The sequence below is a fragment of the Ylistrum balloti genome, unplaced genomic scaffold (assembly GCF_031769215.1).
Source record: "Ylistrum balloti isolate Yb309-2 unplaced genomic scaffold, AGI_CSIRO_Ybal_v1 Utg370692, whole genome shotgun sequence".
In the NCBI taxonomy this organism is placed as follows: domain Eukaryota; kingdom Metazoa; phylum Mollusca; class Bivalvia; order Pectinida; family Pectinidae; genus Ylistrum; species Ylistrum balloti.
The window spans coordinates 29,275-44,757 of record NW_026782416.1 but is presented as its reverse complement, the minus strand read 5'-3'; the positions used below and the strand labels follow the sequence as shown (position 1 = coordinate 44,757).

Sequence of the window (15,483 nt, the reverse complement as noted above, 5' to 3'; positions counted from 1 at the left end):
ATATATATGATGAGTCTCCCCCAGTAATATACGTATCGTCTCTGGAATAGGGGAAAAAATATGCAAATAGCGAACAACATATATGTAACACGACTGACTGTAGTGCTCAGAGTCCATTATGTGATGGTATCGCCCATGTGACTCTTTGTTATAGGTAGATCACAACACTCTTCTATCTTAAGTAATGTGGAGTGTCAAAACTAACGCCACTTTGGCTCTTATTTCTATCAATAGTAAAATAAATAAATAAGAGTTGATCATTCTTGTGGCAAAAACGTAAACATGCACCTACACATTGCATAAATATCTTTCGAATAATCGTGTTATATTTTGTTTTTGTAATTATCAAGCATTTTGTGATGTGTGCATGCTCTTGATAAATTTGTATAGAGTAATTTCGTAGCTTTTTCTGTGGTCAAATTGTGGTTTTCGTTGCTTGAAACAATTAAATAACCCCGTCCTAGCCCCACACAACTTACAAATAAATAAATAAATAAAACAAATAAATAAATAAGTGTAACAAAAAGAGTAAAAAAAATGGGTTTAATGGTAACTTTGGAATGGGGTGTATCGTAGAGAGCAGCATCTTAGTTTAAAGTACATCAGGTCAAAAGTCAGTCAATGCTGGACCGAGGAAAAGATCCAGTGAGTGATAGGTAGTGATGCACGCCTGATAACGGGCGGGGTGTGTACCCAAGTGGTGAAGCACCGTGGCAGAATATCGCCAGTATGATTGATGCTCCGGGGGCTGGGTTATTGTTGTCCAACTGGGACTAGGCTTAAATTAAGTATTTGGGTATTGTTTATACAAAGACAATAGCCGGCGGAAGTCTAGTCGAATCTGGGATTGAGTAGCTAGAGAGAGTTGGGAGTCGGACGTGGAGACGGGCAGAGTCCCGTATGGGACCTGCTCCGCGATGGAGCGGGCCGTGGCCAAGTTGACCCATGGACATTTGTAGGGAACTCTTTGATATGGACGGGCAGGTGTTTATTTTTGTCTGCCTTACACAGGTGGTTATTTTTGGTGCCACGACATGATGCTGTATGTTGATTAGGAACTATCTTTTGTAATGGATATTAACGCGAAGTACTAACTATGGAAAACCACTAAACGATGAAATAAACGTTTCGGTCAACCCAAGTAAACACTGTGTTTCGTCATTGTGTAACAAAAGGAAAACTATAACGACGGAATCTGCCTATAGATTTTCCAATCTTTCCAAACTATCGCGATACTGTCAAAAATAATGTGGTCGTCAATCATTGAACAATTATTAGTGATATGGAAACGTATGCTTACGACCTTTACAGCTGGATATTTACAGATACCAAATTATTTCTGTTTGGAAATATTTCTAAAATCCGTAGGTCTAGTGTTACGATAGACAGACTAATTTAGACCACTATTTTTTCCGTTTAAGTTTCTGATATTCATGACAACTGCTTTTTCTTAATACAGAGATACACATTGAAATATAATGCCATTGTGGCTTTCTTAAAACTTCTAGATATATAAAGTGTGCAGTCATATATTCCGAAAAAGACATACAAGTAGCTGCATTCTGAATGTTAACGCCAGTAAATCGGGAACTATCGACAGTTATTCCATGAATGTTACATTTACACTAATTAAGATTAGTGAAAACTCGAGGACAGGCTTTACAACACTTGAATATGTGGTACAGATAAATGTATAACAAAGGGTGAATTATGCTCTCTTACGGAATGTTAAGATAGACATAAAATGTTGACCTAAACTTTAACATGTTTGGTGTTCCTAACACGATATCTTTTAAGTTCTGGTACATTATATTGTTAACATTGTTACGTAGTTTGGTCATTTTCAGTATTGAAGACACGTTTAGGAAGCCCTGGATGAACACTGGTTGTGTTTATCGTCGATCGTTTAAAACACGTAGACTCGATGTAAAATTATTCTAATTTCAGTTATATAAGTCACTAGGTCATAGGTCTAACAAGTCCTCGAAATCAACGTACATATCTTGTCAATGTATGTCAAATGACGATATATCGTTGTCATCAATACTCAGAAATCAAATCAATTTAAAGAAATAATTGATATTGTCTATTCTGACGGATAAAGTGGGGTTTTTTTTTTGTTTTTTGTTTTGTTTTTGTTTTTGTTTTTGTTTTTTTTTTTTGTTTTTTTTTTGTTTTTTTTTGCGAGAATAATACACTGAAATTTCATCATCACGCATCCTTGTAGCTCTACGACACTTAGTCACATACGAACTAGGGACATTATGTTAGTATTCAAAATTAACAAACAAAAAAACCAGGGCTATGTCTTAGACAAGTTGTCCTACAGGTGTCCTTGAGGAGGGATATAGGACAATATCATTCAGGACGACCTCCGTCTCCCTTTTTCGTTGAGAACAACCGCACGTTACCTTATTTTCCAATTAGTTACAAAACTAAACATGGATTCTTTTGTCGACATTGTTTATCTATCTTAACGCAAATATGCTGCTGTATATACTTTTCAAGAAAATAAATCATTCTTGCAACACAACCCTGGTGTATTTCCAATTTCGCCCTGGACCCTGCACCTCATACTATTGGCTATGTGCCTGGCCTCAGACGAAGGTCTAATGTCTGATATTCTTCACTTTTTTTGCATAAAGAAATGCAAAAGGAACAAAAACTGGGAAAAGAAATAAAATCGGAGTCGTAAGCTATACAAGAAAGGGTGGGGTAGGGAAGGGTGGGGTGGGATATTTTTCAGTTGAAAAAGGTTGCGCCCCCTTTAACACGAAATCCTGTCTCTGCGCCCTCGATCGACAAAACACTCAAACGAGTTTTATCAACATCATTCAAAGAATTTGGTTAATTAGTTCATAAAAGTGCAGATGTCAGAGAGATGGTTGTTATTGCTGCTATCTTGAATTTCAATTTATGCAGGTTCTGATTGTTAATTCAGGTAGAAAATTGCATTTAAGAACAGTTTACACGGCGGATGATGGATGACATATTGGAGTGGAGGCCATCTGAGCACAGAAGTTCGGCGTAATGCGGTACAAAGGAAAGAAAGACTTCACTTCGTACTGCATTTTTCATGAGGCATATCTTGAACAAATCAAGAACAAACGAGCCGTCTTGTGGTATGCGACATTCGCATACTATACATAGACAATACGTACTGGACAAACAGGTTTACTACATATTACATCACATCCGCTCGGTATCTCACTCGCATTCCCGCGTGCGTTCTAAAAGTTTTGCCGAATTGCGCCACGTACAATATTCTCGGTAGGCTGATTTCCGTTACATACGAACGTCTACAGCTAATATACTACGAATAAGTTAAATGCAAAATTGCCACTAATGACACTTTTACAACTTCAAAGGGAAAAACTGTACTCCACTCTTTTCACTTCGTGAGATTAGAGAAAGAAAACATGATCACATAAAGTTTTCAACAGACATCAACCTTAATCAAATAATTTCTTTCTTTCACCATTGGCTCACAGATATATATGTATACAAGCCCGTGATTTGACTTCTTTTTTCCATTTTCGGTCCAGCTGGCTGTCATTACCACTAGACAGAGCGAAACGAAGGGCAGTAACTCTTAGAGATCATTAAAACAGTTAGCCTCCATTTCATCAAGAGTTACCTCCCCTCTAATCCAGTTTGATGTTTGGCGGGAATACAAACAGACGTTGCTGTCTCAAGAAAAATAAATAAATGCAGAAATGTTGCGACAAGGTCTAAATGAAGTACAACAAGGTAACAATTACTCTTGAATATAATTTAAATGTACAACTGGCTTCAGTGTCATTATCTTTGACTTTCAGATTTTATTTACTAGAACTTTGATGTGTCAGTGGGTTCTTGCCAATCTTGGGGAACCAGTTTTGACGTATCTGATGCTGGTGTGAAGATGCCTCTGCCATCCTCGATACGCCAGGGGTTACGATCACTTTCACTCTCTGTACCCCTGGAACATATCATAGCAAAATTGAAGGCTCCATATCTGACACCTTGTGGACAAGACGAAAAGATTAGTTTGATGTATATTGTAATGGCTTTGAAGTTGAGTGTCGGTCTCATTTGTAACCTCGTAACCCCATGAGTATCGAGAATGAGTCTTTGCTTTTATCCATTTTAATTGGCTCTTACTTCATTATAACCTCCAAATTGATAAAGAAAGAAACACCAACAGTAGCCATTGGACCTACTATTTTAAAAGTCAAGAGTACAGTTCGCCTTGTTAGCTTACTACCTTCAGCGAGTGGAAATTTCTCTTTCGTCAAGCTGTAGACTGTCCGGCTAGAGACAGAATGGTGATGGTTCGAACTCAAGCAGTGGTAGGGTGTTTTTCATTACTCCTTCCTATAACACAATAATGCACTGCAGCCTAGTTTCCTTCGAGCTGGAATGTTGTCGTTATAAAGATTTCCTGCAGGTCATATATATATATGTGTGACATCCAAATAGCATTTGTGTGATAATGCAACACAGTAGTCTATATATTTTCAATGATAAAAGGAGGGAACTTTGAAATATGAAACTGGAATTCCTGAATTGATTTTAAACCATTTGTTTTTAAATCAATTTTTTTGGGGTGTTATTTTCTCTTAAAGGGACTAAATAGTTTATTTTGTTATTTTTTCCACATGTTTGATTTCAGGGAAAATTATAATACTTAAAATTAGACGCTTCACAAAATGATAACATTCTGACAGAACACGCAGAGGGTATTAGAGCCACGAAGGAGGCATTAGACAATGGAACTGAAACACAACAACCATGTACTTGGATTATACTGAGAATGGTAGCAATGATTCTCGCCAATAACTGTTTTAGATTTGATAAGGAATATTATCTACAAATACAAGGTACAGCCATGGGCACGAAAATGGCATGTAATTATGCTATAATCTTTATGGATTTTATAGAACGGAGATTCTTTTCTACACAAGGCTATCGACCATTAGTATGGTGGAGATATATTGATGATATATTTTTTATCCGGCCGCACTCTTGAGAGGCACTATCCTCATTTCTTGAGGCTATGAACTCATTTCATACGACAGTCAAATTCACCTATGAAATTAGCGAGGCCGAAGTAAAACTTTTGGGACACTACTATTTATAAACTCCCCGACGGGAGGTTGGGGAGCAAATTGTTTAACAAACCAACGAGTTATCTTTATTCTGACAGAAAATGATAAAGATTATCAGCTTCAAACTAGCAAGTCAACAGTTGCTGTTGTGTCTACCACCTATCGCTGTTTTGATGGGAGATAGACAAGGTCATCATGTGACCTTTGAAGCCTCGTTTTAACCTGCTGTTTTGATATGTTTTCTTTCTATGTATAATGATGTAATTAGCTAATACTTAATTTGTCAGCTATCTTTCAATTCTTACTTTGTGAAATGACCTCTTGTTTTACACTATATACATGACAGAGCGAAATAAATGAACTTGAATGAATCTAAATCTAAAGTTGCATGCTCAAAGACATTGTTTACCACTCTCTGAACGATAATAATGTGAATTAGTGTTGGGTTGTTCCTATTTTATCTGAATTTTTTGACGTTGTTAATAAAATGGTTATGCAAACTTTAAAATATTATAATTAACAGAAAGTGTACAACTTATAACAGATATTTCAATATTATAATGTTTTTTATCAGTTATGAAATGAATTTCTAACCATTTAGTCCCTTTAAGAGATCTATCAATGTTATGTTTTTGTATATAAATTGACATTTTTCAGAGAGAACTTGCCTTGAGAATAAGCTTCATGAGCAAAGAGCAAAGAGAAGAGGACTAGAGCAGGAATTGGAAAAAAGTGAAGAAAATTGTCATCAAGAATTTTTAATACAGTTGTGGTGATGCACATCATCCACACAAACACACTAAACAGTATCTAGGATCGCAGATTTTGTGCGGTTTGGTAAAAGTGGTTGGCTAATATTACGGATTTAAGATTATATGCAAACTCAAACTTATGGAATTATGACTAAATAGCGATCACAGGCATATTGAAATTGATCAGTGATTATGAAAGTCAATTTTGATTAGACAGTTTTTCGAAATAACACTGAACCCTGCATTAATAAGTCTTGCTATCGTATAGTTTCACTCCTCAAAGAGTGGTGAGAGGTGTGCCTTGGGCAGCAAAAATTACTTCTATATGGGTATAATTTTATCCAGATCATAATTGTTAATATGTTAAGAGTTCAGTATTAGAAGCTGTTTCCTGGGGGTATTGGTTAGAATTGATTGGATATGTCGACATTGAAGGCCAACGATGTACAGGTTAATTTATTTGTGATAAACATTAATTATATTTAGATGAACATTGAATACTGTATGAGCAATGCAGGCACATAGGGCCTGTTGTTCCTTTTCATAGGATTTTTTTTTTTTTAATTTTGTAACATGTGTCAAAACTTGTTACTAAAAGCCCCTCAGCACCACTTATTTTGATGAAATTTCATCACATTTATCTTAAAGCATTTTCTCTCTTATTTTTTCTACATATGAAAAAGATTTTAGCGATGTGATTAGGTTGGAATACAATAAAATATTAAAAATTGTTTAAAAAAACCTTATCATGTATTGCCTATCTTGTCATAGATACATATTTTTATAGCACAATAATCAAAATGCTAGGAAAATGCTAGGAAGACTGTACCTAAATAGAGCTGTTTTCATTTTATTTTGTCATGTAATATGGGATGATATATGTGGATCCATTTGGAAGTTGAGTTTTCTTAGAGCATTCCCAAAAAAACAAAAATAATGTGACCGAGGTATAAACAATTATTGGTCCAAATATCAAAAAATATATTAGATGAAAAAGAAATTATTCATTTCACTGATAAACATATATATCAGATAATTACACAAGATTTCAATTTTTTATGATGAATTGATTTGATGTTACTTCAATTCATTTATTTTCTTTTATTTTCAGTCAAGAACAAATTATCACAGGTGAAGGATGTTCATACCAAAAAAGCAGGTATTATTAAGTCTTAACCTTTTTACATTTTTCTTGTTTTTTGGTTTGCTTGTTTGTTTCATTTTTGTGTGTGTGTGTGGGTGGGGGAGGGGGGGTTGTGTTGATGAAGCCATCAAATTAGTGATATTATGATAGTTTTTGCCATGATTTAAACAAACTTTCCCGCAATGAACAAAGTTTTTTTTCTTCTAATTTTCAAATCATAAAAAGCAAACAAAAAACACACACATACAAAAAGGAAATTTTTCAAATTTATGCAGTCACTGAATCTACTGTAAAAATGAAATGAAAAGACTGATATCATATAAGAAATGAATATGTATTTTTATTTTAGATAGCGTATGAAATATATACCTGTATAAACACAACAACGAAAATACAAATGTTGACAGAACCTTGATCCAAACTCAAAATCACTGACACTAGGTCAAAATATTAACAGAAGTAAGATTTATAAAGATTCCCCTGAAAAAAGTACAAGGCAATATGTTCCAGAAAGTAATTCTTTTCTGCTTCATAGGTGACACCTAACTCCTATATAAATTTTAGTCATTCCAAATATGTCACATTCCTTGTAAATAACAACGAATCTTTCAGGCCAATTCACATCCTACTTTTTACATACACAGTGAGAATCTGTAAACTGTATGTGATCATTTGGTTTTTTTTCAACCTGCTGAGAATTAATATCCATAGTCATTGTACATCTTTTTCTCTGTGCTGCTTCCAAATATAGATGCACCGTAAACCTTTTACCAGACACTTGACCTATTTTGTGACCTCTGGCTTAATTCTACATTGTAATAAGATGTACAATATTGATTTATATTGATGAATTATTTGACCTGTGACCTTTGGTGATGAATCCTTATTTTTATTGTAGAAATTTCAAAGGTTCTGCATCATAAAGTTGGTCAGATTCAAGCATTAGCTAACAGGTAAGTGTAGGAACAAGCATAATGTTGAATTCAGTTAAAAATGGGACTTCTTTTTCACACATCAATTATGTCATTTAGGACAAAGTAATTCCTAAGTGTATTATATATATGTTAACGTCAGTAAGTTGAAATCAAAATCAAAATTAAAATAAAAGTTGTAGTTTATATTTTTAATGCTATGGTTATCATTTACTTAATGAATCTTTTAATTTTTGATTAATTTGTATAGCGTGTATTTCTGGGTAAGGCTAAATGTATAATCACATGTTTATTTGGTTCATTATTGAAAATCGAAAAAGTCGGGGAAAAAAAGGAAGGGGAGTGGAAAATGCTATAGTAACAGTTACAGTCGTGAAAAATTTCCCGAATTCTTATCTCTAATTGAGTTCTTCTCTTGCAGTATTGAAGAAGACAATCAAAGTAGACGAAAGACAATTAATGAGAAAAACAACAAAATTGAATCTTTAAAGGAAATTCAATTGGAGGAAATGTAAGTATGCGAACATGATATTTATTACTACCATAATCGATCCAATAAGCGCCCAGGGTGCTTAAAAAATTGCAATTAAGGGGAAGGGGGGGGGGGGGCACTTATTAGAGACCATCTTAGATGTAAAAGAAACACATTTAGTGCTAAAAAATCTGCCTCCACCAGGAACTTTATGTCTCCTTTTTGAGGTGTTTTGTAAAGATGTTTTCAATTCACTCTCTTTTTGTCTCCAATTGCGAATTCGCTTCCTATCTATACTGTACTGCTTTGACTCTTTGCTGTTTCCCCATTCCTTGGCAAACTCCACAGCTTTTAACTTGAAAGAAATTTCATACGACTTGATTCGGCCCCCTTTGTGAGATTGTGATGTGTCTGTGGTTGCCATAATTTTAGTGTCAACCTTTATGTAACAAGGTGCACTCTGTCATTATGTGCTCGTCGATAAATTTGTATCAGATCATCTTCACATGATGACACGAAAGGGAATTTGTTTATGATAAAGATATAAAATTCCATTCATGCTGTTTTAGCGCAACTATTTCATTTGTCATTTGATATCTTAACTGCTTCATTTGTTTCTGTCAGATAATCTATCACACATGAAAATATCATTTCTTAATCTGCTGTATCAATGGCTGTCTTACCTGTTAAGTAATGGACTATGCCAATTCAGTCGTCATTACTGTGGCTGAGTGCGCGACACCAAGGTACACAAGGTAAAGGTCATCTACTATGTGGTTTAGGAATGTGTGAAAAAAAACAAACAATTCATGGGGCAGTGCCTTGATACAGTTATAAGACCTTTCACTGTGACGTCATGAAGTCACGTGTGTGAATATTCTAATTGAGGATAATAATTTGTTTGCAATCGGAGTTGTGAAAGAAGGGAAAACAGTGGGTCACATTCCAAGTGAACTGTCAAAAACAGCTATTTTTTTATCAGGCATGGTCGGAAATTTGTGTCAGTAGTTACAGAGGACACTTATCGACATTCCTGTGTTGCTGGTGGACTGGAGATTAACTGTTTTTTTTATGTTTTTCTGGAGTACATCTCCTTATAAACCGACTTAAAACACTTCTTGATCGTGACTAAAACGTAAGTAAATCAAGACTTTTAGGTATCTGAAGGGGGGAGGGGGTGCTTATAGGGACATGGGCTCTTATTGGGTTGAATACGGTATGCAACCAAATCTCTGTGTACAGCAAACTACCAGATTTTTTTGACAGATTGCAAAAGCTTGTATGGGAGATTTTGTGATTTCAATTAGTACTAAAAATGATGTTGTAAAAACAGACCAATTGATTGCCTACATAAAAAAGGCTACATATATCTAGTGTACTTTTATCCTATATAGCTAATGTACCTTTATCCTATGTAGCTAATGTACCTTTATCCTATGTAGCTAATGTACCTGTATCCTATGTAGATAATGTACCTTTATCCTATGTAGATAATGTACCTTTATCCTATGTAGCTAATGTACCTTTATCCTATGTAGCTAATGTAGCTAATGTACCTTTATCCTATATAGCTAATGTACTTTTATCCTATGTAGGTAATGTACCTTTATCCTATGTAGGTAATGTACCTTTATCCTATGTAGCTAATGTACCTTTACGCTATGTAGGTAATGTACCTTTATCCTATGTAGCTAATGTACCTTTACCCTAGGTAGGTAATGTACCTTTATCCTAGGTAGGTAATGTACCTTTATCTTAGGTAGGTAATGTATCTTTATCCTATGTAGGTAATATACCTTTATCCTATGTAGGTAATGTACCTTTATTCCTCTGTAGGTAATGTACCTTTACCCTATGTAGGTAATGTTCCTTTATCCTATGTAGCTAATGTACCTTTATCCTCTGTAGGTAATGTACCTTTATCCTATGTAGCTAATGTACTTTTATCCTATGTAGCTAATGTACCTTTATCCTCTGTAGGTAATGTACCTTTACCCTATGTAGCTAATGTACCTTTATCCTATGTAGGTAATGTACCTTTATCCTATGTAGCTAATGTACCTTTATCCTATGTAGGTAATGTACCTTTATCCTATGTAGGTAATGTACCTTTATCCTATGTAGGTAATGTACCTTTATCCTATGTAGGTAATGTACCTTTATCCTATGTAGGTAATGTACTTTTATCCTATGTAGATAATGTACCTTTATCCTATGTAGGTAATGTACCTTTATCCTATGTAGGTAATGTACCTTTATCCTATGTAGGTAATGTACCTTTATCCTATGTAGGTAATGTACCTTTATCCTATGTAGCTAATGTACCTTTATCTTAGGTAGGTAATGTATCTTTACCCTATGTAGGTAATGTACCTTTATCCTATGTAGCTAATGTACCTTTATCCTATGTAGGTAATGTACCTTTATCCTATGTAGCTAATGTACTTTTATGCTATGTAGGTAATGTACCTTTACCCTATGTAGGTAATGTACCTTTATCCTATGTAGGTAATGTACCTTTATCCTATGTAGGTAATGTTCCTTTATCCTATTGTAGGTAATGTTCCTTTATCCTATGTAGGTAATGTTCCTTTATCCTATGTAGCTAATGTACCTTTATCCTATGTAGGTAATGTACCTTTATCCTATGTAGGTAATGTACCTTTATCCTATGTAGGTAATGTACCTTTATCCTATGTAGCTAATGTACCTTTACCCTATGTAGGTAATGTTCCTTTATCCTACGTAGGAAATGTACCTTTATCCTATGTAGGTAATGTACCTTTATCCTACGTAGGTAATGTACTTTTATCCTATGTAGGTAATGTACCTTTATCCTACGGAGGTAATGTACCTATATCCTAGGTAGGTAATGTACCTTTATCCTATGTAGCTATCCTATGTAGCTAATGTACCTTTATCCTATGTAGGTAATGTTCCTTTATCCTATGTAGGTAATGTTCCTTTATCCTATGTAGCTAATGTACCTTTATCCTACGTAGGTAATGTACCTTTATCCTAGGTAGGTAATGTACCTTTATCCTATGTAGCTAATGTACCTTTATCCTATATAGCTAATGTACTTTTATCCTATGTAGATAATGTTCCTTTATCCTATGTAGGTAATGTACCTTTATCCTATGTAGGTAATGTACCTTTACCCTATGTAGGTAATGTACCTTTATCCTACGTAGCTAATGTACCTTTATCCTATGTAGGTAATGTACCTTTACCCTATGTAGCTAATGTACCTTTATCCTATGTAGATAATGTTCCTTTATCCTATGTAGCTAATGTACCTTTATCCTATGTAGCTAATGTACCTTTATCCTATCTACCTGATGGATCTTTTCTCAATGTAGCTAATGTTCCATTATCATATGTACCTACTGTTCCATTATTCTATGTACCTAGTGTTCCTTTGCCTTATGAACATAATATACCATTACCCTATGTACCTAGTGTTCCATTATCATATGTACCAGCTGTTCCATAATCCTATGATTTACTTTCAAACATTCTTGTCAATCATATTAATGATTTTTTTATATAGCAAAAGCTTTGAAGAAACTTTGGCAGCCCTTGCAGACAAACTTGTTGCTGCTCGAAAATTCTATGTGAGCATACACTATACGTGGAAAAGACTTAAATAAGCTCAGCTTGATATCTTATCTGTTGACATAAGAAAAATTAATAGAATGTGTTGAAAGGACCATTTCATGTGTAATAGAATACTTAAGTTGTACATGTGAACAAAGCATAACCATTTGTTCAAATTGTTATAGTGTTTTAAGTTGATGTGAACATTTCAGTTTCTCACTTTTCATTTATAAATAGTCATGATTATTTGGTACATTTTTAATATATTCTAGAATGATATTATTATTATTTCTTCTTTCCTTTTAATTGAAGGTGAACTTGAGAGACTTTAAGTTTCAAAATTATATTAGCAGAAACATACCCAGCTTTTAACAAGCTGGAATATATGTATATATGTACATCAAGCACTTACAGAATGTTCATTTGTATTAATGCCTCTTTGTTTTGACATTCATTTAGGATGATAATAACCTAATTAAGGAGATCTCGGTAATTGAGGAAAGAAAACAACAGATGGAAAGCCAAGGTAAATTCACTGTGATATGGAGATGTAGAGCAAAACAAAAAAATATACTTTGTTTATATAATGTCAGTGTTGAGAATGTGTGTACATATACTTCAGTGAGTTTGTATGGCAATAGAAGACTGCTCTGCTGTGATGTCTTGCTACAAGTGCAACAGGAAGTTGGGTTGAAGTAAAATGAAATACTGTACATCAATGAAATTCTTGGCTAATAAGCTGCACGTTATACATATTTTCTACAGCTGGAAATTTTTATCAGGAAATGATGGCATTGCAGTCAAGTTTTGAAGAATTAAGCCTTGAATCACAAAACAAAGACAATTTCAATGACAGTGGAATAGACCTGGATACTAGGAAAACTATTAAGTAAGTGCATAATTCAATTTGCGTTACTTATAAGTTCTGTCAACATTCACTTGTCATGAAGTGTCTTTTTTGTCATGGTTCATGTTTGAAATACTAGGAAGTGGGAGCATTTGCTATTGCAATGATAATAAATTTGTAACTTTAACCTGAAATACTTCAATTACCTTACATAGGATGAAATGTATTTGCATCATTATTATACACTGCATAATGACATTTGTTTTACTGGTAGTTAAATCACAAGAAAATATTGAGGTACTGTAGATTGATTATGAAAACTTACAATGGATCATTGCATCACTTGAGGTTTACCTGCTAAATGATAATTGGCAATGATCTATATCCCTTCATTGTCCTAGCATTATCAAAGGACTAGAAATGATAGACATGTCTCATTTTTAAGTAGACTTATAAACCATCCAATATGTAAATATTTTAGGGTGAAGTTTGTCCAACAGTTGTCCAAAAACTTGAGTTTGTTGAAATTCTCATAAAAGATCATGATTTTTTTCCCAGTTGAACTTCTATAACTTTTTATATTTGTAATATTTAGCTTTATATTTGAGATTGAAACATGCAGCATACTTTACATACTTAATGAAAAGATTTGACCCAACTTAATGATTTATTATAGGTCTTTGAACAAGTTTTGGGGTAAGATGTGCACCCTGGCTCACACCCATGACAAGGATCATAAAATAGGTCATAGTACAGGTCATTTATGACTGATTTTTCAACATACATTCTTTGGAGTTTATTAGGGAATAACAAACAACACACAGGAAAGATTAAATTGGGATGTGGGCACAATTACATGTACCATGAATAAGGTTCTTTATAGCTGAATTATGAAATATATTTGGTTGTACTCCTATATATTCAGAAAATAAATAAACCCTATTCCACACTTATCTATAAGTCATTTTTAGATATAAACCAACCAGGATAGAACTGCACAACAAAAGCTGATTTCGTCCCATCATGCGCAAATCGTGCAGACATCATGTGCACATCATGCAATGAATCATTATCCCACAACTATATATAGGTCTGTATTTCCCCAATATTTGTTACAGGAAGTTAGATAAGACAGGTTGATTTGACTGTTCTCTATACATGTACAATATGTCCTGTAGGATGTAAGATTCTATACATGTACAGTATGTCCTGCGTAAGATTCCACACATTAGTTGAGTGGAGTACATATTCCACAGGAAGTCAGATATGAGACAGGTTGATCTGAATGATATTTATGTCTTTGTACTGGTCAGATTAGAAAAGTAGATTGAATTGACCTGTAAATATATATATGTCCCATATAAATTTGGATTAGAAATGTTCACTGAGTTATAATTAGGCTGTCTACATTTACAGATAAATTAGATTGAACATTATGAAACAGCAGGTACATTGTTGTTAATGGTGTTGAATTATGGAAAGAGAAGCCATGTATGTCTTATAATTCCTCACCCCAACCCCTTCTTATCATCTTATTGTCTTATTATCACAAGAATTAAAAACTGTATTTTTTTCATTTATATTTCACGTGCAGTATGATACTGATATTATCCATTTTATATTAACACAGGTCACTATTTCGAGATGAACAAGACAGAGCCTCCTGCGTACTGCAGAGGGTAAAAACAGACTTACAGGGAGATGAGGAAATCCTTGACAAACTCTGAATTAGACGCACAATAACACCTGAAACACAAAATCAATCCAATTTAGAGTTGGTGTCATGATTACTTGTTTTATTTGAAAGCCAAGTTTTGGAATACAGAAAACAACAAATTACAATGGACTTGGAGTGAAGGATTCTAGAAGTGAACGGCAAATGATAACATACAAATAAACATGCATCATATTTTCTGACTTTAAGCTGTGTAAGTAATTAATATAGTAACTATTAAGCAATTTATGTGATATTTTCTAATTCTTATTTTGAGTGGCTCAGATGTTGTTTAATTGCCAAGTTTTGTTTGTTACTGTTATGTGAAATAAGTTTTCATTTCACTATAGTTTTGAATAAAGTGTCAATTTAGATAAATGACTTTTAGAAACTTATTCAGCCTGAAGTTGTACGCCCACAATTGAAATGCACCAAAGTACCAATGATTTATCTTCAAAATCGACAGGTTGTACACTGCTACATTTATTCTCAACCCTCTCGGAATATAACATGAAAATATATTTAATTGACAGCTACAAAGTATATCTGCACCATTCTCATTGGATTTTTTTTATAAAAAGAAGAAGATAAGAACGAGTGAGTAGGGATTCACATGGATATACTTCATATGCCCAATTTTGTACACATCTGTGACTGATGACTGCCAAAATCTACATAGATGTTGGCCTTGACATTGTGATCATATGGTGCAAATTTGAAGTATATTTGTTCAGGGGCTCATGAGATAACTTATACACAGCCTTATTATTTCTAAAGTGGTCAAGGGTGACCTCTGACTTTAAACCTTGACCAGTGACCTCCAAATTTGTTCAGGGACTCCTGATATAGCTCAAACCAGTAGTATATATCCACCGCCAGACCTAAGTAAGGGGTATAATATTCTTTATGATATGTGTTGATTAACATCCTGA

At 34.1% G+C, this 15,483-nt stretch overlaps 1 protein-coding gene across 1 annotated transcript; it reads left to right on the top strand.

Annotated features, from left to right (window-relative positions):
* The first annotated feature begins 3,716 nt into the window (after positions 1-3,716).
* On the top strand, positions 3,717-14,846 carry LOC132557552 (CAP-Gly domain-containing linker protein 1-like). The gene is made up of 9 exons (XM_060222049.1): positions 3,717-3,750; positions 5,748-5,822; positions 6,954-7,001; positions 7,885-7,939; positions 8,340-8,429; positions 11,944-12,007; positions 12,450-12,516; positions 12,756-12,879; positions 14,468-14,846. The coding sequence occupies exons 1-9, from the start codon at positions 3,717-3,719 to the stop codon at positions 14,562-14,564; spliced, it is 654 nt and encodes a 217-aa protein (XP_060078032.1). The 3' UTR covers positions 14,565-14,846.
* Positions 14,847-15,483: the final 637 nt, after the last annotated feature.